The 27,750-nt window shown below is 45.4% G+C and overlaps 2 protein-coding genes across 3 annotated transcripts; both read left to right on the top strand.

Annotated features, from left to right (window-relative positions):
• The first annotated feature begins 439 nt into the window (after positions 1–439).
• On the top strand, positions 440–12,373 carry LOC125718500 (voltage-dependent calcium channel gamma-4 subunit-like). The gene is made up of 4 exons (XM_048992393.1): positions 440–960; positions 7,377–7,460; positions 7,955–8,095; positions 8,724–12,373. The coding sequence occupies exons 1-4, from the start codon at positions 738–740 to the stop codon at positions 9,275–9,277; spliced, it is 1,002 nt and encodes a 333-aa protein (XP_048848350.1). The 5' UTR covers positions 440–737; the 3' UTR covers positions 9,278–12,373.
• Positions 12,374–13,511: 1,138 nt separating this feature from the next.
• On the top strand, positions 13,512–21,483 carry cacng1b (calcium channel, voltage-dependent, gamma subunit 1b). Of its 2 annotated transcripts, XM_048991309.1 has the most exons (5): positions 13,512–13,682; positions 14,813–15,222; positions 17,492–17,566; positions 18,272–18,409; positions 18,693–21,483. In XM_048991309.1, the coding sequence occupies exons 2-5, from the start codon at positions 14,982–14,984 to the stop codon at positions 18,923–18,925; spliced, it is 687 nt and encodes a 228-aa protein (XP_048847266.1). In that variant the 5' UTR covers positions 13,512–13,682; positions 14,813–14,981; the 3' UTR covers positions 18,926–21,483. The 2 variants fall into 2 exon arrangements, with proteins under 2 accessions (XP_048847266.1, XP_048847267.1); XM_048991310.1 differs by lacking the exon at positions 13,512–13,682 and having other exon boundaries at positions 14,792–15,222.
• The last annotated feature ends 6,267 nt before the right edge of the window (positions 21,484–27,750 follow it).

Here is a 27,750-nt window from a genome sequence, read left to right on the forward strand (position 1 = left end):
AATTTTATGCCTTGAAGTTTTCCTTCGGCTTGATGGACGCTAAGCATGGCTATTGGTGAGCCAGACATCGGCATGGGCGTGCCGAGATGCTCTTAGCAATAGGACAGACACCAGCACCCAGATGTTTACACCAGTAGGGGACCGATTATACAGTTCCGTTTCCAAGGCGCGCGGCATCATTTAACTCTTCCCCAACATTACCCCGAAAAAAAGCACCTAGTCAATGCACGAATACAATCTTGCACTTTTACGCACCGACATTTCCCCATACTTATATTCAGCCGGCATCATTAAATTCCCCACGTCTGTTATTTGTCTGTCACAGAGAAGTATTTACATGTTTGTTTCCCATTGGCTGGCATTGATGAAGGTGGGGTTTGAGTCTTGCCTCTGGAGCGCTTTCTGAAAAAAAAACCCATCTGAGTTTGTTAAAGCTGATGCCGTTTGCAAGGGAGCGACAGAGTATCGCTTCAAATATAATAAAGGTTCGCAAAATGAAAACCTACGAAATGCAATCAATGCCACTATATAATAAGTTATCTGAATTATAAGCGATTGCAGGACTAGGTCGCCGCTGCCTAGGAAAAGCGCAGGAACTTCCATGGGGAACATGAAGGAGGATAACCTAAAAACCTAAATGCTTTCAAACGAATCGGTCCAAGTAGACGTTATGAGCGGGGATTCCTTGCCGTGATGTTCCTCAGAGTGTAGACCGGCTCGGAGTGTTATGAGGCGCTATGGCGTGGCGTGATCTTGGGGTTCAGATGATTCTGGCGACCGCGGGGGCTTTTACAGCTTTCAGCCTGATGACTATCGCTATAGGCACGGACTACTGGCTTTACTCCCGAGCCTACATATGTAACACCACCAACATCAGCGCGGACGAAATCCAGACGCAACCAAAGAAAACCAAAGGCGATCTTACGCATTCCGGGCTTTGGAGAATCTGTTGTATCGAAGGTACCCGACACGCTGTTTAATATTTTTTTTTCCTATCATTAAAATATGTGAAAGTGATTTAAAGTAGTTAAATTATTTTTTTTTCAGCGTCGTAAAGGAAACGTTCGGTCTGTGCAATAATGTGCATTACATGACGAGCGTCAGTCCGTCCCAGTTTAGTGTCAGCGTTACCCAAAAATATTTCCTGTCAAGCACTGGAGAAGTCGGGGAAACGTTATATTGCGAGGGACCGGTACTAATCGGAAGGGAGAAAAGTATCATTCAACACAGGGTAGTAACAAGGTACCATGACGGAAAGTAAAGTTAACAGGGGATCTACTGGTGCCTGATTAACAATGAAGCCGCAGGTGGAGAACTACATCCAAAATGAACCTAATGGGTAGCCTTTATAAGATAAATTGTAAAACACTAGCAGTCATATGAATAGATGGTAAGCCTCCGTTTTATATATAAAAAAAGACTAAAAGTATATAACTATTAAAATATCAATCATCGTATAAATCTCTCTAGGTTCAAGTCGGGATATTGTAACTTGTGAAAAAAGTGTTAAACCCGTAGACAGGCCTGTTTAATAAAGTGCAGTCTGGGAAAGACTGACCCAACACAGACTGGAGATGCAATTCACGACTCTGCCTTCATTCAGGTCTTTTTTTGTATTTAATGCTGTTGCTTGGCAACCACATCTCCGAAATTGCTATGGAAACATAGATACGATTTAAAAATAGATGATTTGGTAAGCTTTTTGCCATTGTTTAGGAAAAAACAAAAAAAAATGTTATGAATGAGATTTGGAATTACTTTCTTATGTTCTGTGATAATGACTGCTGTCTTCCCCTGTTTAGTCTAGGTTTTGAGCTCATTAATTGTTCAGTGTTAATATAACGGCGGACTGATGTTTCCGTTTTGCCTTTAGCTACTGACGCCTTTAACTGCGGGACAAAGGTTTAATTTAACTGAATAACGGTAATTTTAAAATATGTACCTTTAGATTATCTACCTAGTGCTTTTACAGAAATTAAAATCCTTTTATTTCTTATTTTGTCTGTAATAATGTAGATATACGCCAGTTACAGTAACGGATAATTTACATGTCTTCTTCCTTTGCCTATTATGAGTGTTAAAACTGAAGTAACTTGCATCTGTCTCGATTCGAACAATATTTCGATTGAAGGATACCTTCGTTTAATCGATGGTTCGCCTTTAAAAACTTTGAATTTAATACTGGTCATGAATTTTCCATTCAAAACTGTTATTGTTATGTTTTATACGACAGTGGTCGGACGTATTCTTTTTTTGTTTTATGTTTATAGATGAAAGGAGAGGTTTTCGGCGCTGTTTCTGAAGCCGAGCGTCCGCTTATGTAAAGCGCGCCCGTGGGGAGGCCGCCGGTTCGGGGTCCGCCGGACCTGTCAGGTTTAGCCTCCGCAGTCTTATCGCGGTTCGCTGGCAACGTGCTGCCGAATCGCAGCTCTATAACGCATTTTGTTTTTGGAGACAATTCTTGAATTTCAGGTGATACACCCTTTCATACGGATGAAAATCTGATCGGAAACGATATTTTCATATATTTATTCATTCTCTGAGAATCTATGAGTTCTTAAGTTAAAAGAACAGTGAGCTGCTGGGAGTTCTGACATAAAAAATTAAAACGAATATTTAAGATGGGGGTGTTTAATAAATCTGAATATTTATATGGTTATTTGAGGAGTTATAATGAATTAGCGTAACTAGACTATTCCTGTGGCCATATAAGTAATTTTCAGGGACACAGAAACGTTGTTTAGTGTCTTAGGTGTACTATGTACAACTAAAGTATTGTGTCTCTCAAACGTGATTGGTCATCACGATGCAAACTTCCCACTTGTGGGACTAATAAAGGATCATCTTATCTTATCTTATCTTATCTTATCTTATCTTATCTTATCTTATCTTATCTTATCTTATCTTATCATTTTTGCATTGGTACATTAGCTTGTCTCCCCTGGTCCTTCTGGTACGGTGTCAGCAGCTTGATATTCTAATACTCTGAGACGTACTCCGAAATACTCCGAGATATTAAGGTGGTACTGCTCTAATTTTCCAGCGTACAAACTGCCAGATGTACTGAATAAACTCGTCATAAATGCCTGGTTCCAGTATGGTCACTGTCTGAGTTTATTAAAATATTACTGTCCTGCTGCATAATGGATCTACCCCAAGAGAAGGAGAGTTTGACATATATAGCTGGGTGGAAGCAGACGTTAGGGCTCTTCAGATTTTCATCGCTCTGACTTTCTCCCATTTGTTTACTACCGGGTCCCTGCTGGATGACCTATGGAAGGACGGCATGGCCCCGTTGTCATGGAGATGAAAATTAGCGAGACACAGATAGACGGAGAGATAGGTGTGCGAATTGATGGGGGCCTGATGAAATGCATGGTTCCCTGAGACAAACATGCGATGCACTGACGGGGGCTGCTTTTTCTAAGAAGTGTTCGAGCACCGGAGCTCAGCTGAGTGATGCGCGGTTGCGTGTTTTGTTTTAGATAATTATACCACACGCTGCTTTGCCTTAATAGACACGCAGCCGAGAAGCCATTTTTTACTTCGTTTTATTATTTACTAGCAAATGGTGGCTGTCGCTGCGTAATCAGGGAGTTGCAAACAAGGGAATTTCTGTTGTACCCTTGTTGCACTCCAGGCCCTTAGTCTGAATTACTTCAATAAAATAACCAGGCGTGCAAATGGGTTGCGCCGCGCGCCGAGGGCTGTGTAAATTACTTTGGGCAAAAGCGTTTGCCGGCGAATGATGCACAGATGGGGCTGCGATTCCCACCTCTCCCCGAAGGTCTGTAATGACCCCACAGTGGCAGGGGGGGGTCCTAGGCTGCTACTGCCAGGTATAATGATACTCACCTGTGTGCACGTATTATAATTACAAAAGATATTAGTGCATGCAACCATTTTACATGAAAAGTCTAAACAGGGATTCAAACCCACGTACATCTGTGTTCTTTGCGACCTTGGGGGTTTTAGCCCAGTCACACAGCAGCAAGGCCACGGTTATAAGGTAAAGGTATCACAGGTCCGTGTTTTACGAGGGATGGGAACAGGGGGCCGGCAGCTGATTGGCTTGTAAAGGCGAGAGGGTCCCCCATCGTGTCATTGGATTGGCTTATCAGGAGGTGGGAAGGAAATCAAGTTAGCTGCTGATCCTGGAGGAAATCAGCCATTTCATGAGGCTCGATGATGCCGGAGGTATTGAAATTTAACTGGGCCAGTGTTCTGCAATAAATGATGCCAAAAATATTGCACGTCTGGGGGGGGGGGGTTAACCAGAAAAGGCGGGGGGAGAGTAAGACACATCCTCGTTGGCAGTTTCTTCTTTCTGTCTTGGATATGCTCTTAATTTATTTACCTTTTCATGGAGTCCTCCATACCACCTTTCTGCAGTTGACCAGCAATGACTGGGGGAAGCTACAGAGGGTATCATGGGGAGGGCGGGGGGGGGCTTGGTGTTTTGGGGAGTAGGAGGACAGGTTGGTAAAAGTGACGTAGTGAAGAACAATGAAGATGTCCAAGGCGTCCTCAGAGGTGCTCTGGAAATCAGATTATTGGTCTGGAGCCGCGGTTGCCATGGAGAGGAGCCGCTGGTCTCTCGGCGACAGCGGCCTGGTAGGAAGGCGGGCCATCGCGTGGCGGTGGAGTCCGTGCCAGTTGGCGAGTTTTAGCAATTGTTTCGAGACCCGTGGGCCAAACAGCCCTCCATGGGGGGGGCGGGTTGGGGGGGGGGGGGTCTGGCAGCGTCCCTGTTTGGAGATTCGCTTCCACTCAGATGTATCTTAATGTGCCATAATCTTCTGCCTGAACAAAGGTCACAGTGCCAGGTGAGAAATTACAATTTATGGTCCTAATTTTAATAGTAGTTTATGTGTCCCCATAAGGGGAGACTTTTCACATATCTAGTCTTGCTCTTAATTCTTTTATTTGTCATTTGCACAAGAACAGATACATTGTTGTTCTCCATAGCTTGGGGGCCACAGCACAGGGTCAGTCAACATGCAGCACCCCTGGAGCTGGGGGTTAAGGGCCTCGCTCGAGGGCCCACTGACATGTGAATGTTCTACCAGGCTTTGAACTGGTGATTCCCCAATCACAGCCATAGTGACTTAGCCCACTGAGCCTCTCTCTATATGGGTAAGAGCGAGTTTTGGGGTCAGTTCACAGGATTGGTCTGTATCCAGCAACCCTGGAGGGTTAAGGGCCCTGCTCAAGCGTGCATCCGTGGCATCAGTCCGCTGGGTACAGGATGTGAATCGGCGACCTTCCAGTGGAACTAATCTCTTGGTGCTGTGATACTCAGCAGCTGTCAGAAGAGACCTATGAGAGAAATGAGAAGAGCAGCTCTTCTGGATGCCATAACATCAGCTACACTTGGGTGGATCGAGCGTGAGCTCGGACGCCCTGCTCTGAGGGGCTTCTTAAGTCTTTGAGTAGCTGGCTGCCTGTGATATTTGTGTTCATGCTGAAACATGCAGCCAAGGCGCCCAGGAGCTGTGATCCTAATCAAAGATGCGAAGCCTCACTCTTGTCAAACGATCGACACCCTGCAGCCTCTGATCTATATGTGGTGATGCGAGCGTCTTCTATAAGTCTCCCCTTAAATAGTTGTCCTTTTTTTTTTTGACAATGACCAAACTTGTGTCCCACTTCTTGAGACCTATTTAATTATAATTAATAGGCTGTCCCTGATTAAATGCTAGACCCAATTAAAACCATGCTGTGACACGATGGCATTGTCGTATGGTGGGAATGAGTCGCGGTTCCACCCGAAGGTGTGCGTCCTGTGGCGACGGTCATGACGTGTGACCCAGTCCACGCATTTCCCAGCATGCTTTGAGAGCGAACTTGCCGCATATGCTCAGTGACCACAGTGTATCCTGCCAAGTTAAACAATTGAATTTCCATTGACAGTTTGGGTTTCTTTTTCCCACTCTGCTACTTGCTATTTTTTTTTTCCACCCCATTTTTCACCGAGTCTGGAGTGGCGGTTTAATCCTGCCGTAGATCCTTCCCTCAGCACTTGTCAAGAACGATGAAGACTAGCACACAATAGCTGTCGCTGCCTCACTTTCTGTCACCCTGTGAGCCTCATGGAGTGACATAACGGTTTCGGCGGTCGACACTTGTTGCTTCGTCCTTGACAACATTAGATGTTGCCCTGACGATTCAAGAAGGACGGGACCCCGGATGTAGAGCAAGGGCCAATTTACTGTTTCCTGGAGTCCCTCACCTCAGGCCTTTATTTCAACCTCCTCCCCCCCCCCCCCAGGTTAGATAGGGGATGTGTCTTTCACTGATAAGACAAAATATGAAGAACTGGGCTCTAGAGATGCGAACTGCGTGTATTTGTAGACGACTCTGGACATTTTGTGATTCGGTTATGCCTGGACACATTAAGGGGAACGGTGACTGTCTGCTGAGATGATGACTCTTTGCTAAGATGTGCTACTGCTGAAACAGGATGCCGACATTCACCATGACATTGGTCATAGGGTCTGTGCAGTCCTGCCTGGCGGACAGACCACGGTACTTGAAAAGGTAACCAAACCACATTTGCACAGCGGCGTCTGTAGCCTGGCACGATACGCTCCATCCAGCTAGCTGCTGATGCAAGCTGCTTCGGAGTTTGCAGTTAGTCCGCACAGAGCAGAGTGAGGAGGAGGTAAAGGATCGCCAGGCTGGGTCAGACAGGCCACTTCCTCTTGTGTCAGAAATGAACTTGGCGGTATGACACAGGACGTGTCCACTGCTCCGCTGCTGTACCGAAGCTCTCATATGTTTGCACTGTGTAATTGGGCCGCCGCCGTTGAACAGATCTCATCCTGTTTTTTGTCTCCATGGTTTCAATGAGCTTTATTTCAGCCTGATGTTTTTTTGTGCCTGTTTTTAACATTAAGATACACGGCATTGTGTCGACTGCCATGAGGAATAACGAGGAAAAACTCACTCCGGTCATATATATTTATAGGTGACTAGGCGGCTCGCCTTCAAGGCTTGCTGTCTTCATATCCGCGGTCTTCCTGCTCAGCACAATGTGAGCGGCACGTGATCCTGGGCTCTTCGAAATGTCAGTGGGTCCCCGGCGACTTCGGATGAGCCCGACTCGCCTGGCTCTCGCACGTGTGACAGACAGTGGTGGAGGGGGTCAGCCAGGGGCACGGGGGCGGGGCACTGCTGTGGAGGGTGCCACGATGCGCTGGGTGGTGGCGCCTTTCTGGAGTGTTGCTGCCGTGGCGGAGGTCAGGGGTCACGCTGTGTGGCTTCAAAGTCCCTTTGCTGTCTTTTAACCAGTTGCTTTTTTCCCCGCCCCCCCTCACTGAACACGCAGCCCAGGCTACATCTAATACCCTCTATCAATGACTCGTGTGTTGTAGGTATAAATAAGGGGAGCTGCTATCGGATCAACCATTTCCCGGATGACAACGACTATGACACGGACAGCTCAGAGTACCTGCTACGTGAGTGCTTCTCGAATCCCCTGGTGAAGCATTTGCTATTTTAGACTTCCAGGAGGATGGGCTCCCCCCTTGAGCCTGGTTTCTCCCAAGGTTTCTTCCTACTAAACAGTTTTCCCTTGCCACTTCTGCCTCTGGCTTGCTCACTGGGGACTTTGGGCGGGGATAATGTAAAGCGCTTTGAGACGATGTAAATGTTGTGAAAATGACCTAGGTAAATATATTTGAATTTCAAATTAACCAGTACAGTAATTCCTCAAATCACGCACTTGCTAGCTCATCCTTCTCTAAGAAACACCCCTGAACTAGCTTAGAGGCAACGGTGTGGCTAGGTGAGGCTGAAAACCCGGGTCTCTCTGATTGAAAGCCTCTTTGAAGTCCTGCCAGTGCAGGCGCTTGAAGAATTAGCTTGTGATGATGCTATATGCCACTAATACCTGTTAACCCGTACTAATGCCTTTTAGCGCGGCGCTAATGCTTTCATCGTTTCCTTCCAGGTATTGTTCGCGCCTCCAGCGTGTTTCCCATCCTCAGCACCGTCCTACTGCTGCTGGGCGGCGTGTGTGTAGGAGTGGGTCGTATCTACGGCAACAGGAACAGCATCCTGCTCTGTGCTGGCATCCTCTTTGTGGCGGCAGGTATAACTGAGGCATTAGGTTAGATTCATGTCAGAAGAAAATAAACGCAGCCACAAAAAAGTCATACATTATTCCAGTTGATTAAATGACAGACCACGGCATCCTGTGTCCGGGGATCTTGGTGTTCATACGAAAAAAGAGACCTTTTTGTTTCACTGCATGGAAAATTTATAAAAAAAAAAAAAAAAAAACAGGCTATGGCCTTTAATGTATTCATACTCATCAGAAGCAAACCTGACTCACTGTGAGATTAACGACCCCTCATTGTCACCTCCAGCATCGGAACAAATCGCATCCGTCTCGCAAGCGCTGGCGAGCTGTGATGTAACGGATAGTGTTTGAAGGCGGTGACAGATACTGTGCCGGTCATGCATTTCTTCGGCCAGCTGAGGACCGGAAGGAGCTTTTTCCACACAGTCTGGAGCGTGTAGGACAGTGTTTCCCAATCCGGTCCTCAGGAACCCGCAGCCGTCCACATTTCTGCTCCCTTCCAGCTCTCTACCTAAGAGGGAGCAAAAACGTGGACTGTCTGTGGATTCCCCATGAACTGGATTGGGGAACACTGGTAGGGCGTTAAGAACAGCATGGCACGCCTTTAACCCCGCCTCTCTTCTGCTCTGGCCGGCAGGTCTGAGCAACATCATCGGCATCATCGTCTACATCTCCAGCAACACCGGCGACCCCAGCGACAAGCGCGAGGAAGACAAGAAGAGCCAGTATAACTACGGCTGGTCCTTCTACTTCGGCGCGCTCTCCTTCATCCTGGCCGAGTCCATGGCTGTACTGGCCGTCCACATCTACATTGAGCGCAACAAGGAGCTGCGTTTCCGCTCGCGCCGCCGCCGCCCCCACAAGTCAGCCTCGTCCTCGTCCTCCTCGCCGTACTCCCGCATGCCCAGCTTCCGCTACCGCCGGCGCCGCTCCCGCTCCCGCTCTCGCTCCCGCTCCACCTCCCGTTCCCGCTCCACCGAGCCCTCCCGGGAGCCCTCGCCTGTGGGCATCAAGATAGCCGCTCCGCCTGCGGGGGGCGACGTCTCCATGTACACCCTGACTCGGGACCCGCTCAAATCCGGCACCGCCGCCTCCTACAGTCCCGAGCACGACTCTGACTTCCTGCACATCCACAACTGCTTCCCAAAAGACGTCAACGACACCCTCAATAAGAGGACGACACCAGTATGAAGCACCCCCCCCCCGCCCCCCCCCCCATATTAGGGTCAATTTTTAAACCTGGCACTAAACAAACTTGTACTAAAGCTGAAAAATCAACACTCCTTTGCAGTATTTAAAACGTCTCTCCTGAATAACTAAAACGAGGAAGTTTCCTCTTACCTCTGCCAGACGTAAACGGAGAGAGCGGGTGACCTTTCCAGGCTGTAGCGGCCTGTAGTGTTTTATAATTTATTGAAAAGCTTACCTGTATTTTCTGCTGCGAACCAGAACATTTGTGTAGTTTTTATTTTTTGGTGCCACACTGTATTGTAACAGTACTTTGTTTCCAGTATTTCTGATATTTTAATTTTTCGTTTTCTGACATTCTGCTTGTTGCAGTTTTTAACCCTGTGACTTATTTGCTTTGAGTCCAGTCACTCAGCTTTGTACTGTGTTCTAATGAATATTTCTAACAGACTCCAATGCAGTGAAAAAATCCCCCCCCCCCAATTGTTGCTGGGTGTGTACATGAGCACGGCGCGTCACGCCTGTCTCGTCTGTTTACAGCCACTGTCACCTTTGGACATTCAAGTTCTTCCCGTAAACTAGCCGTGATGCTCCTCTGGATCAGGGGAAAGAGTTACACCCTCATCTGAAATGTTGTTACCAGGAAATCTCGTTTCTACATGCTCAGCCCCTTTTTGGCTCAGGGGAGGGAACAGCTCGACTCTGCTTTCAAAGAACGGCTAGATAGATTTTTTTTTTGTTAAGAAAATATAGACCTGTTTTTTTTTCCCAAAAAGAGATGATGTTGTGTTAGAGCTTTCTACGCTTCTATCTCCTTTTTGGTGTCAAGGAGCAATGGAACATTGTAATGTAATTATTTGGTTATGGTCAATTAAATGCACAATCTAATTCACTAAGTGTGAAAGGCACTCTGCTGCTATTCACTGCCCTACTCCCTTATGTAACAAACAAGTTAACCGGTGACTTTAGGCATCCAGAAAGACAGCCACCTAGACGCGGTCAGCTGAGGACCCGCATGCATCCCGCCGGACATTCAGACAATCAGCATTTTAAACGTGAGCCGCCCCCTGGCCTAGTGCCATGGTGGAAGAGGCCCAGTCAGTGCTTCTGTGAGTGAAATCCAAGGGGGCTTCTGTGAGTGAAATCGATGCTGGAGCCGACGCAAAGCGCCGAAGGATGGAGAACGAGGCCGCCAAAGACGCTGGCTCAGAAAACGCGAGCGATTCTTCACTCGTTTCTAAGGAGGCAGAGCAGAGGCCAGCAGGCGTCTACTCTCGAACCCAAGGCCCTGGGCTTGTTTTTGGTTCTTTCCTTTCATGAATACTGAGAACCTTTATTTATTTATTAGTTTCCCTTTGTTCAGGGCTGCCTGACACGGAGCTCTTTCGAGGTTTTGAGTAGGAGACGCGCACTGCATTGCTGCCACTCGCATGAGCAGCTCGTCCATATAGAGAAAAGGCACCATGACCCCCCCCCCCCAACATCCCCAAAAAGCAGCACATGCTCAAACATAAATGGCAAGATAACAAAAGACAGTCTGAACAGAGTCGTCAGTCGGGGAGCTGGAGGCAACTTTGTAGGGCTCACTTTGTCTGTCTGTGTGGGTGTCGGTTCATGAGGGGCTGGATCACACATCTCACTGGGTCCTCCACAGCACAGTCTCCTGCATCCCCAACTTCCAAAGCACAGTGTGGATGAGCAGCCAGTGAGACATCCCCCCCCTACCCCCTGTCTGTGTCTCTGCCCATCATTGATTCTGCCATCTTCTTAGGTCGACCTAGACCACAGGATATCGTGTGTGGGGGGGGGGGGGGTGGACCCCCCCCCCAAAAAAAAAAAACTACAAAAATATTGCACTACTCCTTGTTGATTTGACATTTTCCTGGATGTGGGTGGAATGTAGATCCTTCACCTGTGAGCGCTGTGGGCTGTGGTGTGATCATCTATCCTGATGCTGCTTACATTAGTATATGAATCCCCCACTGCTATGACCTCGGAATCTTGACTGTCTGACAGCGGAACTTCCTCACTCCAAACCCAACTCACGTTGCCAACAAGACGGCAGCTCTGGTGGATGGCTTCGACTCAGCGTCCCTCAGAAAGCCGGCGGCCGGGACTTGGTGATATTTGCTGGTGGACGTTATTTGCTGGTGGACTTTATTTGCTGGAAGATGTATTTGCTGGTGGACATTATTTGCTGGTGGACGTTATTTGCTGGGGGACGTTCTGTGTTACAGCATCCCAAAGCCAAAGCACACTTTCACCCTTTGGTTTTTCAGACCTGCACCGTAGCTAGAAGCAGATTAAGACTCGAGGTAGAATGGTGCCATAAATATCCTCGGTGTACCGGGATGGCGTGCTGTGCTGTGTAGGGTTTGAGGGGCCAGCGGTACCCTGGGGCAAGATATTTAGCCTGACTCACTTCAGTGAAATATTCAGCGATATAAATGGTCAAATGTGTATTCTGTGTACGTCGCTTTGGATAGGGCCTGTTTGCTAAGCAAATAAAAGCTACAACAGAGCTTATCTAGATGGAGTCCACAAATCCAATCATTAAGTCTCTTTTATAAAAACGTACAATGAAGGACTCTGTCTTTTATATACTGTATATAGTTAAAAAAGAGAATACATTTATGGCTTTAGCAATCATGTCTTATCAAGGCCTTATCGTTTCATCAGAAATCAGGGGACGAGGAAGGCATTAACAGCAGAACAGTAATTGTAATGTTGTCACAGTTATTTATTTCTTTTTGTAAGCTTTCGACGTTGAATACCAAGACCCTTATTTTATACAACTAAAATAGAAACTTAAGGTTCAATCTGCTTTCTGTTTACCTTGAAGAAAGGACATCTAATGTACATGAAGTCTTATTATAAAACAATGTGTCATAAGTGGAGAATATAATATTTCAAAGAACTGGTGTCATCCTCAGATGATACGTGTTATACATGTATATATGTTGTGTTTTTGGATATTTAAACTTATTTTGTGAAACAGAATTGTTTATTTTTTGGGTACATTGGTTTGTGTCAGTGTTGTTCAGCTCAAGTGTGTCACCATACTGCTGTCCACACATTTTAATTAAATCAGGGGCACACTCCTTTTGGTGTGTGTCTGGGGTGTTTTTGTCCTGACCTTCTGTCTGAGATCTCTAATATTTATTCTGTGTAAACACAAACGGCCCCGTAATCTTTCCAGAAAACACCAGTGCTTTCAGGTTGACCTCCGGTTCCACTCTACATGAGTTAATGTTTCGGATTGTTTTCCAGACAAGTCTGCACTGCCAAATTGAAGGCATTTAAATCTAAATCTGTCGGCATTAAAAAAAAATGCATAATGGTGCATTATGGGTACGGTAGCTCATCGAGGCTCCCGTCATTCTTTCAAAAGTCCACGATGCATGGGATCACACCGGGCAAACACCATTAAGTTTATGGGTCGGCTGGTGAGGATGGATTGTGTGATAAAGCATTTCCCCGTGTTTATAAAAAGACACCCCTGTGTGTGCATGCTCTGCCAAGCTGCCTACTCCCCCTCAGGCTGCCCGCTGTGCTTGGCTTTGCAAGTTCACGCTTAGCCCTGGATTCTCCTGTAGGAACGCTGGACACTTGTTCACAATGCTTTGACTCACGGGTGATTTGGGGGAAGACTGGACCAAAGGAGTGCTTCAGTGTTGTACATAACGGGTGCGAGAGGGCAGCTACGATGATTCACAGCACAGCCGGAGCTGGGAGTCACGTGACGCTCATCTAGGCAAGGCAGGAGGCACCGGGGAATTGGATATTTAGGGATGTGCTGTGGAAGGAAATTAGCTGTACATCTGTCTATCATGCTGGACTAAAAGCAGCTGTAGCAACAGGGAAGGAGAAACATGATGGCACGGCCTGCTGGAGTGTGTGAGGTTTCGTCTCATTTGCCTCCTTCATCTTCTTTGGCTCCAAGACCACCATTGCCTCCAAGACCCCCTCTGTATACGGAGAAAAAGGAGCCTGGATTTTCATTAAATACTGCAGCTGCACTCTATAGTTTATATGGCTCACACGCTGCCATTAACACGGATGGGTCATTGTGTGGAATATCGAGGACTTCCAGCTAATAACGCGGGGATTAAGTGCCACGATATTGGTGCCCGGTGCCTGTGTCCCGTGTCCTTAGGTTCATTTTTAACTGTTAGTATGTTGTCTGTTATTATCATTTATAGCAGGAGCTTTCAAGCTGGGTTGTGGTCCCTGGTTTAAGAAAACAGCTGATTTAGAGCTGAGATGATGTCACCTGGAGGCATGTAGCACTCTTCCTGTGGCACCCCGGCTCTTCATGTGCCTGATCTGAGCTCAGGGCTGCACAGACCGGCGAGAAAGCCGTCCAGGCTGGAAATGGGGCAGAATACTCCGAAAGTAGGCCAGCAGAGTAAGTAGTTTATTAAAAGAGAAGCACAGAGCGTTTCAGACTTAAGGTCAACGTACAAACGCTGGGCAACAGCTCCTAGGTCACACCCCCCCCCCCCCCCACTGCGCCCCCCCTTACAGCCTAAGCCACACTCCGGAATTCGCTTAATCTGCTTAACAGTCTAATACTCCATTTATCTTCTTCGGTTTCATTCATAGTTTTTTTTTTTTTTCGTTCCATCTTCCATGCGTTGATTTAAGAGCTGAAACTTGAAAATGAATCGCATGAAGGAGCATATGGAGCAAAAGACCTTGTGGGATGCGGCGGCAGGTGTCTCTTTCAGGTCCACTTCTAAGTGAATGCACGTCTTCTCATTAAATATTGTTACGGGTGCATTAAAAAGCCTGACTGCTTTGGAGTTGGAGTTTGAGGGGAAAAAATCGTCTGAAATCACACATGTGCACAACCAAAGTGAACTACTGGGGCTCCAGACTCCCGCCTCTGTTCCCGAAGTTTGACAAAAGCCAAACTTTCATGTAGGACATTCATGCCATTTTGCTCCACATAATAAAAAAAGAAAGACATCAACAGCCAGAACAGCTGACGATCTCCCCTTCTGATTGGAAGAGAAACTAGATCAGCTCATTTAAATGCTGCCCTGCTATAAAGAAGCTCCCTGGGGGGGGGGGGGGGGGGGGCAGGCGTATGGACAGAAAGGCGAAGGACAAGAACATTTACAAAAGCCCTCAAAAAATGAGCAAACAAAATATATAATATACCATCCTGCACTTCAACCCGAAAAGTCTCACTTTGAAATGTTAAATGTGTGACTTTTGGTGTGTGACCAATGGTCGAGGGAAGTAGGTTTCGGTTTTTAGGAACGTTTCTGTGACCTTCTGAGCCTCAGGACCAGTCACACATGGTCGGTGGAGCCTGGAAGGGGGACAGTGTAGGAGTACAGCTGCAGGAGTTCCAGGGCCAACAGGGGCTGCTGTGTCACAGCCGACCTCCTCAGCACACCGCCACAGCTGGAGCCTGAGCCCCACCCAGGCGGCTGAGTGCAAAGAGGAGAGGGAGGGAGAGCAGGAGAGAGAGGGAGTGTAAAAAAAAAAAAAGTAGGGCACTATTATCTGACTTCTTTTCTCAAACAGGAGACTGAGGTTTGTGGGCAGAAAAGCAGGAGTGAAACGGCGGCGGCGGCTGCTGAGCCCAGAGCCCCCAGGACGCCGCTCACGCTCCAGGAAGTGCTGGGAAGAGCGGGCACTGAAGCTCAGGGACCCCCAGCCTCACTCGCACCCGGGGCCCCTCCCCGGCACGGCCATGTTCGAGGACAAGAGGACCAAGGTGAGGATGACCTTTCTGGTCATTCTGCTGGGAATCTCTTCCATGTTTGTGGCCGTGGTGTCAGACCACTGGGCAGTGCTGAACGCACGGGTGGAGCACCTCAACGCTACCTGCGAGGCGGCCCACTTTGGCCTCTGGCGGCTTTGTAAGAAGAGCATCTTCATGAGGGTGGAGGACCCTGGAGGCAGCAGTTGTGGCCCCATCAGCCTCCCCGGAGGTAAGAGCAAGTCTCCTCTCAGCCCTGCTGGTGGGGCTGGTTAACAGGTGTGTGTTAGCAGGTGTGTGGGCATGAACCAGTGGTGGAAAGTTCAGGTCCAGAGGGTAAAAATCCAGACCAAGGTTTTGCTTCAACCAACCAGTCACACGTAAAGAGTCACAATCACAGAGGACTCAGCTGTTTGGTTGAAACAAAATCATGGTTTTTACCCTCTGGACCTGAACTTTCCATCTCTGGTTCATGCCCAGGAAGAGGAACCACAGCATCCAGTAAACTAGCAAACATGCTCAGCAGATTCTGGCATAAACTAAAATTTGTTTGAAAGCAAAGTTCCCCAACTGCAATGCAACCTGCCTTACGGATTAAAGAAGATCGGAAGCAACTGGAAATCTTTATTGTATCATATTCATTGTGTCTTTGGAACGTAATTCCTGCACTTTCTGAAATGTCTGATCTTATTTTCAAAATGCTTATTACATTGTTATGTATATATACTTCTCAGATTAGGATTGACCTGTTTATTGATGGACTGCTGATGAACTCTTGAAGAAGATACTTAATGCAGATGCACAGATAATTAAATCAGCGACAGTATCCCCACTTGCCTGCATGTGACGTCCCATTGCTGGGATCGGCCAGGTCTTCTGGCCCATGCATAGCCCTGGAGGACCAGCAGCTGCCTGTGCAGCCCAGATACCTTCTGCCCATAACTGGTCCATCACATTAAAAGTTTTATCTTCTCACATTAACCCAGAATCTCACAGTCACTCTTGACACAGACAAAATGCACATGGTTTTCACTCATCTCTGGTGGAACCACATTTCGTCTGTGTGCATGGTGGGCGGAAGGAGAAGTTCTGCCAGTTTTGTAGTTCTCACTCATCTGCATATCGTGTTATTTCATTGACGTTTTATTACCGCTGTATATATTTCTACATCTGATTTGCAAAGAGTCTGGTTATTACTGATTCAAATGCTTAGTTTTCTTCTGCCATGGCGCAGGACTGTGCAGGGAGACTGTCTTATATGCAACTCTCTCCTGAGGTGGAACTTTCATACCTTAGCAGTCCCTAACAAGCACTCTGTATGATTAGCAGGTTGCAATTTTATTGTAGAAACAGGTGATTCCAGGTTTCATTATGCATACACACCTAGATCTGTGCTCTTGTTGGTCAGCTGTTGGCGGCTCTCAATAAAGGGCATGTCCAAGCTGCAGATAGAATGCATTACAGGTTCTAAGGGTGAAATTGTAGCCAAAACCCAAAGCTTCAGACAACAGAGCTTAGAGAGATACAGAAAATCCATATTTGGACTGGAACCAGTGGGCTTCTTGTGTTCAGAGTCAGAGGTGGAAAGTTCAGGTCCAGAAAGCCCAGACCAAGATTTTGATTCAGTCAACCAGCTGATTATAAAGAGTCACAGTCACCGTGTTGAGTTGAGTGCTCAACTGGTTGGTTGAAACAAAATCTTGACCTGGATTTTTACCTTCTGGACCTGAAATTTTCACCTCTTTTCAGAGTAATAGGTTGTCTTGTTGTTCATCCTACTAGAAAAGGGTTACCACCTAATCCATGTCAGAATGTAAGGACAGGAAGGTACCATTTTAATCCATTTAAAAGGAGCTGGAACTCATTTAAGGCCAGAGTTCTTGCTGTGTGCTGATTGGTCAGTCTGCTATAATCTAAGCTGGATGAGTCTTTCAATCAAGGAAACGAACCAAAGCAGAAGATGACGTGAACAATTCAGCCAAGCACAGGATCCTTTCAGTTTTTAAGTGGTTTGTAAAACCTGAAGTAACTCAGTGTCCTTCTTGACGTGGATTAGGCGGTCACTTTACACTGAAATGAAATCATTACTTTTGTCTTAATGAACAGTTGTGCACATGACAAAAATGTTGAGTCAAGACAAAAATGTTGAGTCAAGACAAAAATGTTGAGTCAAGACAAGAATGTTGAATCATGACAAGAATGTAGAAAGGCAGGCATATCACCTTTACCGAGTCGTGACCTAGTCTCCATGCCCCATTTGTACAGTGCCTGTGGTTGTGATGGTGACACATCTGTCTGGTAGGCCAAGATCACCAAATGTGTTTCAGACGTGCGGTGCAGTGAGATGCTTGGTGTCTTCGTTTCCATAAGCAACTTTACTGGAGTAAATGTCCCGGAACTACCAGTGGAAAGAAGGAAACAAGCTTTTTGGTCCTAGTGTGAAGCACAAGGAAGTCAGCATAGAAATGGTTGAACTGTCTACTCTTTTATCTTTCTTTCAGCCAAAAACTGTTCCTACTTCAAACATTTCACTTCGGGGGAGGAGGCTGAGCTGTTTGAGGTTGAAACCCAGAAAGGCAGGTCACGTTTTATTTCATTGTACGTTTTTGGGCTATAAAAGATGTATAAGTGGTTGGAACAGAAATCGAAACATCTGTTGTTGTTGTCATGACCTGCTAGTTCGACCCTCCTGTGTGCCACGCCCCTTCATTTACCACGTGTGCAATCCCGATTGCGGCCATTCTGCTTAGTCCTGTGTATTTTAGTCCGCGTCTGAGTCCGTTTCCATAGGTCTGTCATTGACGTGTGTGCCCCGTGTTGCCTGTCTGCCCTTAATAAACCCCGTCCTTTGCGATAACCTGAGCATTAAGCAGAGGTGTAAGCCAGTCTGGTGGAGGGGACAGGGTTTGTTCCCCATTTGTAGCAGATATACTGGTAGGGGCATGCCAGTGGCACTCCCCGTGTCTTCCACGTTAGTGGAAGCAGTAGGCACGTGCTGTGAGGTTCACGTGCAGACATGCAGTCACATAGTAAAATTACGGGTTTGAAATCTCTCCCCCCCAAATGTATTTGCTACCTACCATTATACCTACCTATAACTTAAGTTATGCGATTTTGCCGTCTAACTAGAAAAAAGTCATTTACTTATTCACTTTAGACACCAATGTCCAAATGCATATTTCAATGTAAATCAGTATACGATTCATTTTTAAACTTTGAGCGAAACAACGTTTAAGCTCAACACGCTTGACTTCCGCTTTCCGATTAATGCTTCTCCGCAGAGTACAACATTTCCGCGGCGGCGATCGCTGTCTTCAGCCTGGCCTTCATGATGCTGGGTACCCTTTGTCTGATCGGCTCCTTCGGAAGAGGCAGGGACTACCTGCTGCGGCCGGCAGGCATGTTCTTTGCTTTCGCAGGTAAAACCAAGGGAAAACCAAGGGAAAACAAGCCTTTGACTAATTGAGCTGAGCGGCGTGCACTTGTTGCACAACTGCCGTTAACAGCTGGTAATTAGAAATTAAGAAGGTTATAGTCTTGGCCTATAACAAAGTTGTAAAAACATATTTAAAAAACTGGATACTTATTCCACGTCGTACATTCATTATACAAAGCTGCGTTTTGTAAATTATTTTCGTGAAATAGGCCTATGTTAGACTTAAATCTCTCCATCTGTCCCAAAACCCTGCGCTGCTCCATCAGGTCTGTGCATAATCATCTCAGTGGAGGTGATGCGACAGTCCGTGAAGCGCATGATCGACAGCGACGAGACCATCTGGATCCAATACTACTACTCTTGGTCGTTTGCGTGCGCCTGCTCAGCCTTCGTCCTCCTCTTCCTCAGCGGCATCGCCCTTCTTCTCATCTCCATGCCCCACATGCCCCGCAATTCCTGGGAGACCTGCATGGACGCCGAACCTGAGCCTCTGGATTAGGAGACGAAGGTACAGCTTCAGTAGTCCACGTTTGGTTTCGGTCGTAATTGTAACAGTTTTATGACCCACGTCATGTTTGTAAGTAACAAATAAAGTGCATTACTACGGAACAATTCAGTAACATTGCTCGTCCCAGATTATAATGGCTTTTGTTGTAGCTGTTCTATAAGGCTACTGTTTCTGCGCGATTGCCACTACGGAATAACACATGGACTCTATCGCAAATTAATTGTGAATCACCTTTCCCACAGACACGTAATAGTAATAAAAAGGAAATTTATGGATGTGGTTAATATTGCATGTGGCACGTCCTGCTGTCATTCTTACACGTTACTCTAAGAAAATAATTGATTTGTGGCCTGTTTGTCTTTAACATGGCCACAATTAAACGTAAAGCAAAAACTAGACAACGTATACACTACGCAAAAATGACGATTGGTGCTTTAAATGACTGACACACCGCAAGCTCGCGGCCATAGAGACTGACCTGTAATCTGTGGTCTGGGCTTGTCCGCTGTGTTCAGAGCAGGTGTCTTATACTCCTACATTCAGTGCGTCTTTTGTAGGTCGATCGCTTAAAAAAACGTTCGGAATCTTTAAATGCAGTTCTAGCAAATCTTTTATTTGATCTTATTTTATTATTTTAATAAATAACACTTTTCCCTACTAAAGTAGCTTGTTTTACTTATAAACGGATTCCGTGTTATAGAACGTTTTCTCATTTTTCAGAGCGAATACTTATTACAGATTAAAACTTGAAAATCATGTATTTGTTTCATTTATAAAAACCAGGTTAAACTCTACCTTTTCAGTAGTTCTTTTTAAGCTGGTGTCAAGGTGCCCGGTCCATTTTGAGTCCTGGTATAGATTGTGATTAAATCCCGTATTAACGATGGATTTTTGTTGTGTTACTAAGCAAGTCATCGGCTTTTGGCATTTTCAGTGCTCACACATGGCAGTTTTCAGGGAGGAAACTATATTCGCGAGGTATTTCTCTTTTTTATAGCTAAGCAAACTAAGTGCAAATACCGTTCGCTCTCAACAACCGAATGCAAGAATTGTGTATTTTATTACGGGGTTTAAAAGTTCAAGGAAAACAGCTTTTGTATTTTTGAAAAGCAGCGGTATTATGTAGTTGACTCTTGTGAGACAGTAACGTAGAAGCCATTGCTTCCATCAATTCCGTTTTTTTCGTCCAGATGTGTATAAAAGAGGTGACGGGTTGCTTACGAGCTACATCTCACATTAGGTTGCGCGGGGGGCAAGGAAACTAAGGTACAGCCCTACAAATGTGCTACTGAACTAGGCGTATATATCAAACATCACAACAAACTTCGTTATACGCGAGTAAGTTTTATGTAAGCAAAGTGTTTGTCTTTTTAATGAAGATACATTTATTGTGAACATGAAATTGTCTTGTACTTTTTAAATAAATAGAATTATTCAGAATACTCAATCACTTTCTTTTTTTAATCTATGGAACATTCTAGGATGTTACAAGGTGGATTATGTAAAATGTTTACAATTGTATAAATGTGTCATTTATTACAATTTAGAAATCACATTCAGAGTTTGCACCTCTTACCAGTCAAACATCTCCCAAGGGTGGCTTGTATAATCAATATCGTCATGCATATGAAATGTAAATGTTTAAGTTAGAAAGTTGATAACTGCCTGACTTGCTCTGACATTTGGGGTTTTATAGGGATTCACTGATTGGATGACTGACATGCTCTTATATCCCTTTCAGCCTTATAGGCAGCAAAGAAGTTCAGTCCATCTCGCTCAGGTCATAAACACCTCGGGCAGCTGAATTAACAAACCTGCTCCGCCTTATATCCTAACCCACGTCCATCACAGGAGAAGGCAGTGGCCGATTCTTAGGCTCTACTGTAATTACGCGGCAACGGACATGAATCCGTACTTCAGAACCGTCAGTAGTACCGTCAACAATCGCTGGAGGAAAAAAAAAACTGACGTTTAATCGACAGCTACTGCGTTGCAGAAATAAATACATTAAAAATACGTGTGGTCATTTGGCTCCCCCCAGATTTACAGACTTATTAAATAAAAGCCAGTTTGCTGTTATTTCAGATTGGCTGCTCTTTAATGAGTGTGAAAAGACCTGACTCACTCTGCTGGGACCTTCTGCCCAAACAGACCAACCAGAGAGGTTTTCAGCTCTTGTTTAGTGTAGCCGCACTGATCTCAGGGGGCTACTGTCCTGTCTGAGTGACCTGGATCTGCACTGACACGACAGACAAACTGGACTAGAATCAGTTTTGGGTCAGTTGAGAAAATATTACTTTGTACTGAGTTGGGCTCTTCTGCTACATCTGATACGGAGTCATTCTGTATTCTCACAAATCCCTAAGATGGGTAAATGTTGATGTTAAGACTGAAATTTAATCAGGAAAATAAAACATTTTAAAAAATGTTGGAGTGTATTTGATGTCAGAAAAGATTCCTGCAATGGAAATAAGTGTTAACCTATCCTTCAATGAAATAACTGCTACAGTTTAGTGACATATTGCTTATTAAAATTGTAACAATGTTTTATTCTGAGCATATAAACGTTTATTATACTGGAAACAAATGACAGGTTGGTTCCATCTAGTGCCTGAAAAATTTATTGCAAAGTTTAACACCATTATACCAGCCTGTGGGCTTTATAAATATATGCCAATCTAATCAGGCTTGATATAATAAAATGAATTATGCACTGTGGAATATTTCTGAGAAACACACAGTAGTTCTAAACTACAATAGTGAGGTTACAAAATGAACAGTATTATGAATTCAGACAGACCAGAGACTATAATGTGTGTCATTGTAAGACGTGGTGTCTCTGTTTCAGCCTGTAGAAGAATAGACATAAATAAAACAGTGAAGTTCTGGCACATTCACAGAGATGCCTTCTTTGTGTGCATGGCCAGTATGAATGGACAGGAGAATGGACTTAAAGGCTGGCATGGGACCTCTTTCCCCTGACAAGTGGGAATGGACCAGAAATACTGGTGGAGACAGGAGCAGAGACACTGGGAAGGGGTGCCATGCCAGTCGGCACTATCGGCTCTCCCAGTGCCCCTGCTGTAATGTCGGCCTGCATCTCCTCCGTCTGTCTTCCAACCACTTATCCCAGTGACAACTGCAGGGGGGGCCCTCCAGCCTGTCCTGGGGCGCACAGTACACAGGGCAGGGATCCAGTGCTACACTCCAAATGGGATGATAGGTCACTGCAAGGCACAGCATGCACATTGGGTAACGTAGGGCAGCATGCATTATGGGTAATGTAGAGGTTCCAGTTAACCGAACTGCAAATCTTTGGACCGCAAGGTAAATTAGCAGGATGTGTGAGGATCATGCACACTCCGCACACGCAGAATGGGAGGGGGGGGATTTGAACTTTGAACCCCTAACCTTGGATGTGTCAACCCCAACCCCTCCCCTCCCCCTCATCACATGTTAGGCTATAATGCGTTTTGCGATTAAGTGACCCTCCACTTAAAGCAAAAGCAAACAGTTCAAGTTTACCAACAATTTCAGCAATTCACAGGGCAGGCCGATCCAGTGATTACCATTCTCCCAGGAACCGTGGCGATTCACCACTTACGATCTGACCCTTTAACCCTCTGTCCAACAGTTCCAGCTTCTTAATCACTGCGAAGCAGTGCTGCCAAAATGATGGACAATTTGCGAACACATACATCTCCATGGTTAAAAAAGAACATGCATAATTCAGAGCTCATTCATAATTTATGGAGTCACTGTAGGTTCTTCCTTTCCGCGAGGTGCCTAACTGAGGACAGTTTACAGAAACCCTCTAGTCACCAAGCAACAGTTACACACAGGCGGAATTAAATCACAGAACACTGACTTCAAAAAACCAAACTGCTCAGTTACTTTACATTGCCTTAACATGGCTATCATCCATCCACCTTCTATGTTAAATAACACTGGATGGGAAGTAACACTGGTTATCTCATCCCATGACCTGGAGCTGAAGGTGATCCACACAGGAGATTAGGAATAAGGCAGGAAGGTGAGTCACATGCTCGGCAACGCCTCATTCAGGGCTTCTTTTAAAAAATTAACAGACCGTGTCATTGCAATAAAACAGGTATTGGCGTGTAAAATATTAGACAGACAGGTTGCTTTTCGAAGTTCCAGTCACATTTATGGCGACACCTTTAACACTAGAACTGCCAAATCTACGCAAATTTGCGTAAATTCCCTGGGCCTAACACCTACTGGCATCCCTGCTGAGAGTTTCTTGGGCCATTGTCCTCCTGCTTTTGTTGTGCAAACACACCCATTACCTGTGAGGCCTGGCACATTTGCATTTTTTTACTCAGAGCAGCTAAAATCCAAGGCAGGCTAAACCTCTGTGTGTGACATGGAAACCTTCACAAAAGTCTGCCATATCTATACCAAATATCCCACATGCTGACTGACCTGCAAATATGAAAGACACACATTCACAAAATATATGGAAGCACAAGTCTGTTTTATTTATAAAAAAAATTGAGTGTTTCAAACTTTGCAGTGTTTGCAGACCTCGCAAGTGAGTTCGCAAGTGAATTTGTAACACTTTGCACAGGTAAACCTGCTGCGGTTTCTGTTGCAGTTCTCCTGTACCTGACACTGAGTTGTCCATACAAGTCCTGGCACAGCAGCAGCCTTCCTCTGTCCCCATAGCCTTTTGTGGCATAAATTGGCAATGGAGTTCCTTGGCTAGATGACTCAAAAATAATCTTCTTTTGCCTTCCCACCCTGTACATGCCTTGTACAGAACGTAGGAATTTACCACCACCAGGTCCAGCATGTTGTAAAATACAGCTACTGGCCACCTGCATGTTGCTGCTCTTACGGAATACATGCGCGCCATTTGGTCCAACACATTTACACCACACTATAACAGCAGAGAGAGAGAGAGTCATGAGTGTATTTGCTTTTTTTCTACCTTCTTTCTATATAGGCCTGTATAGTACATATCAGAAAACATTGTAGCACTGATGTAAAATTATACACACATTCACATACCTTCATGTGGTTATAGTCTGTTATCGTGTTGGGTTTCCTCTTTCTGCCTTCACAGATCGCCACATCTTGGTCCAAGGAACTCAGAACACACACAATCTTGTTTTTTTAGGTGCATAAATTGTCAAGGAGACACTGCCACTTCTAAGCACTGACGCGGAGAATTCCTCTTGCTGTGCAGTGTCCTTTGAAATTGGAGGAAGTTCATACCAAACTTTATTCCCTGTGCTCAGTAGTGTTGTTTTGCGCTGAAGCAGTCTGTGTGACAGTGCCAGTGAGGTGAAGAAATTGTCCGTTGTGACATTTCTCCCGTCATCCAGAAATGGCTCCATCAGACTCATGACCATGTTCTCTGCCAGCCTCTCCCTTTTCTGGTGACTGGGGTCCTTTCCCAAGTTAGGGGACACGTTGCAGACGTATTTGGTCTCCAAATCCGTGGCCATCCAGAACTTGATCCCAAATTTGTCCGGCTTGGATGCGATATACCAAGTGACATGGAATGGATCCACATCTACTCCACGTTGTCTTTCCACCGGTGTCCCTCAGGGCTCGGTTCTTGGCCCTCTCCTATTCTCCCTCTACACTAAATCTCTTGGCGAAGTTATATCCTCACATGGCTTCTCCTACCACTGCTATGCCGATGACACTCAACTCATCCTCTCCTTCCCTCCCTCAGACACTCATGTCTCCACTAAGATCTCTACATGCTTGGCAGACATCTCATCTTGGATGACCACTCACCAGCTAAAACTCAAAACTAGTAAAACTGAGTTGCTTTACATCCCAGCTGACTCATCCCCCCTCCAGGACCTTGCGATCTCCTTTGACAACTCCCTGATCCGTCCTTCGGTTTCTGCTAGAAACCTTGGAGTTACCATAGATGATCGGTTGTCATTTTCCTCACATATCACCAGTCTTTCTCGCTCTTGTCGGTTTCTCCTCTTTAACATCAGGAGGATACGTCCATTTCTTTCCACCCAGGCTACCCAGATACTCGTCCAGTCCCTCGTCATCTCACGCCTTGACTACTGCAACTCGCTTCTAGCGGGTTTACCACTGAGCGCCATCCGTCCCCTCCAACTGATTCAGAATGCAGCTGCTCGTCTTGTTTTCATCCTTCCCAAGTTCTCCCACACCACTCCTTTGCTGCGCTCCCTCCACTGGCTTCCTGTAGCTGCACGCATCAGATTCAAAACACTGATGCTCGCATACAAAGCCAAAAATTCTCTGGCACCATCCTACCTAAAGGACCTCATCACACCCCGCTCTGCACCACGATCTCTCCGATCCTCCAGCACTGCTCGACTGGTCCCACCTCCCCTCAAGGCACAAGGAAGACACGCATCTCGGCTCTTCTCTGTCCTGGCACCTAATTGATGGAATGAACTCCCCCTAGATGTCCGAACAGCTGAATCCTTGAATGTCTTCAAGCGACGACTCAAAACTTTTCTTTTTCAGAAATACCTGACGTAGAACTTCTATATTCTTACTCGACTCTTTTTCTGGTGTGTGTTTTAAAAAAATAAAATAAAATAAAAATTCTGCACTACTCAATGGCGTTCTCAGAGATAGTATTCGTAGCTGGGGTCCTTATTGAGCTAGCATCGGAAATTCATTGCAGAGTCTCAAAGCACTTATGTAAGTCGCTCTGGCTAAGGGCGTCTGCCAAATCCTGTAAATGTAAATGTAAATATACTGCATGGACAATGAACCTTGGTCGAGAACAGCTGTACATCTATGTTCATGTGTTCTCCTGGAGTGAAACTTTCAGCACAGTTCTTGGTGAAGGCTGGCAGAGAACGTGGTCATGAGTCTGATGGAGTCATTTCTGGATGACGGGAGAAATGTCACAATGGACAATTTCTTCACCTCACTGTCACTGTCACACAGACTGCTTCACTTTACTGGGCATGGTGAATAACGTTTGCCGTGAACTTCCTCCATTGGCAAAGGACACTGCACAGGGAGAGGAATTCTCCACGTCAGTGTTTAGAATGGCGCGCATGTATTCAGTACGAGCAGCAACAAGCAAGTGGCCAGTAGCTGTGTTTTACAACATGCTGGACTTGGTGGCGGTGAATGCCTACGTTCTGTACAAAGCATCTACAGGGTGGAAAGGAAAAAGAAGATTGTTTCCGATTCTTCTAGCCAAGGAACTCCATTGCCAAATACAGGGATGATGGTCACTGGGTTTTCAAACGCTGCAAACACAGACTTTGAAAGATAGACAGACTGTGTGGGACAGTAACCACTGAGACAAAAGGCAGAAAGATGACGAAGAGATGAACCTGGAACTGAGGCACGGATACATCAATTTTTACATGAACAGCCAAACATGCAAAGCTGGAGAGATCACACAAAAACAAAATTCACTTTTGGTGTTATAATTCAGTGATGGCCAATGAAAATGAAATGACATTTTATTCTGTATGTGTATGAGCATGTCAAAAACCATGGACCATGACTTCACTCAGCTTATGACATTTATATACAAACATGCATTGGAGACTGAAGTGTTAGCATGTTTTCATTTTATTCATTTCATTCTATTAGCAACTTTTCATTCTATTTTCACTCAATTTGTTTTATAAATAACACAGACTTGTGTTTCCATATATTTTGTGAATGTGCGTCTTTCATATTTGCAGGTCAGTCAGCGTGTGGGATATTTGGTATAGATATGGCAGACTTTTGTGAAGGTTTCCATGTCACACACAGAGGTTTAGCCTGCCTTGGATTTGAGCTACTCTGAGTAAAAAATGCAAATGCGCCAGGCCTCACAGGTAATGGGTGTGTTTGCACAACAAAAGCAGGAGGAGGATGGGGCTGAAGACCTGCGAAAATCACAGCAGGGGTGACAAACACCTTGGGACTCTCAGCAGAGAATAAAAACTCGGTAAATCTAGTGTTAATTAACCAGCTCCTTCTGAATCGCTAATTAAGGAGGATGTCTCGATACAGGCTTGCCGAACACCTCCCCGGATAGGGGCTATTCGTGCCGTGTTTACGTCCCTGTCTCAGCCAGCACTACTTACACGTAGTGTAAGTACTCTTTTTAGCCGTGACAATTAGAGCTTTATTTTCGTATACGAGGGGGCCTTTTGGCCAGTGCTGTGTTTGCCTACATCGTGTTGGTCTCAAAAATTCTGTAAGGTTGAACAACTCTGTTCTATGACTATATGATGACTTTGGATGGAATGACTGACCTATTTTCTTGAATAATAATCAGGTCATTTTCCATCTTTTGCTGTGGACATTTGGCTAAAATTTTCGTAATTAGCCTGCAGCTATTTGTATTTTTTTATTTTCCTTTTGAAAAATGGTATTTCATAGAAGCATCTAAAATCTTAATAGAAATTATTCCTGTGTGTTAATGGCTCAGTTGTTATACTGGATTATATTATAGTTTAAAAGAACGTTTATTCTGACTTGGTAGCTGAGAAATTTTTCATATTTTCGTTGTTGTCTTTGAAAAGCTCACACCAAAAGCGAGATGTAGTTCTTCTTACATCATAGGCGCTCAGATATGATGGAGGACGTGAGGTCACCCTGTCCAAGATTTGAACGTTACGTTCCGCCGTCCGTGAACTGATGGCATAAATTTATATTCCGCAGAGAAGGCGTAAAAATTTATACCCTACGGTGTTCAAACACAGAAAAATGTGCTGTGGTGTTGCTGACATTTCTGGTCATTACTAAAACTCTTAATTACACAATGGCGGTGATTTCCCAGCGCGAACTTATGGTGCTACACATAATGACCAACCAATGTATGTGGTTTGTTG

The sequence above is a fragment of the Brienomyrus brachyistius genome, chromosome 22 (genome assembly GCF_023856365.1).
Source record: "Brienomyrus brachyistius isolate T26 chromosome 22, BBRACH_0.4, whole genome shotgun sequence".
Lineage (NCBI taxonomy): Eukaryota > Metazoa > Chordata > Actinopteri > Osteoglossiformes > Mormyridae > Brienomyrus > Brienomyrus brachyistius.

Bases quoted from the DNA above. Each gene is read 5' to 3' on its own strand.
- LOC125718500 (XM_048992393.1), top strand. From the start codon at position 738: ATGGCGTGGCGTGATCTTGGGGTTCAGATGATTCTGGCGACCGCGGGG. The intron at 961-7,376 runs GTACCCGACACG...CGTGTGTTGTAG, and splicing joins GAGAATCTGTTGTATCGAAG to GTATAAATAAGGGGAGCTGC. The intron at 7,461-7,954 runs GTGAGTGCTTCT...GTTTCCTTCCAG, and splicing joins CAGCTCAGAGTACCTGCTAC to GTATTGTTCGCGCCTCCAGC.
- cacng1b (XM_048991309.1), top strand. From the start codon at position 14,982: ATGTTCGAGGACAAGAGGACCAAGGTGAGGATGACCTTTCTGGTCATT. The intron at 17,567-18,271 runs GCAGGTCACGTT...GCTTCTCCGCAG, and splicing joins TGAGGTTGAAACCCAGAAAG to AGTACAACATTTCCGCGGCG. The intron at 18,410-18,692 runs GTAAAACCAAGG...CTGCTCCATCAG, and splicing joins CATGTTCTTTGCTTTCGCAG to GTCTGTGCATAATCATCTCA.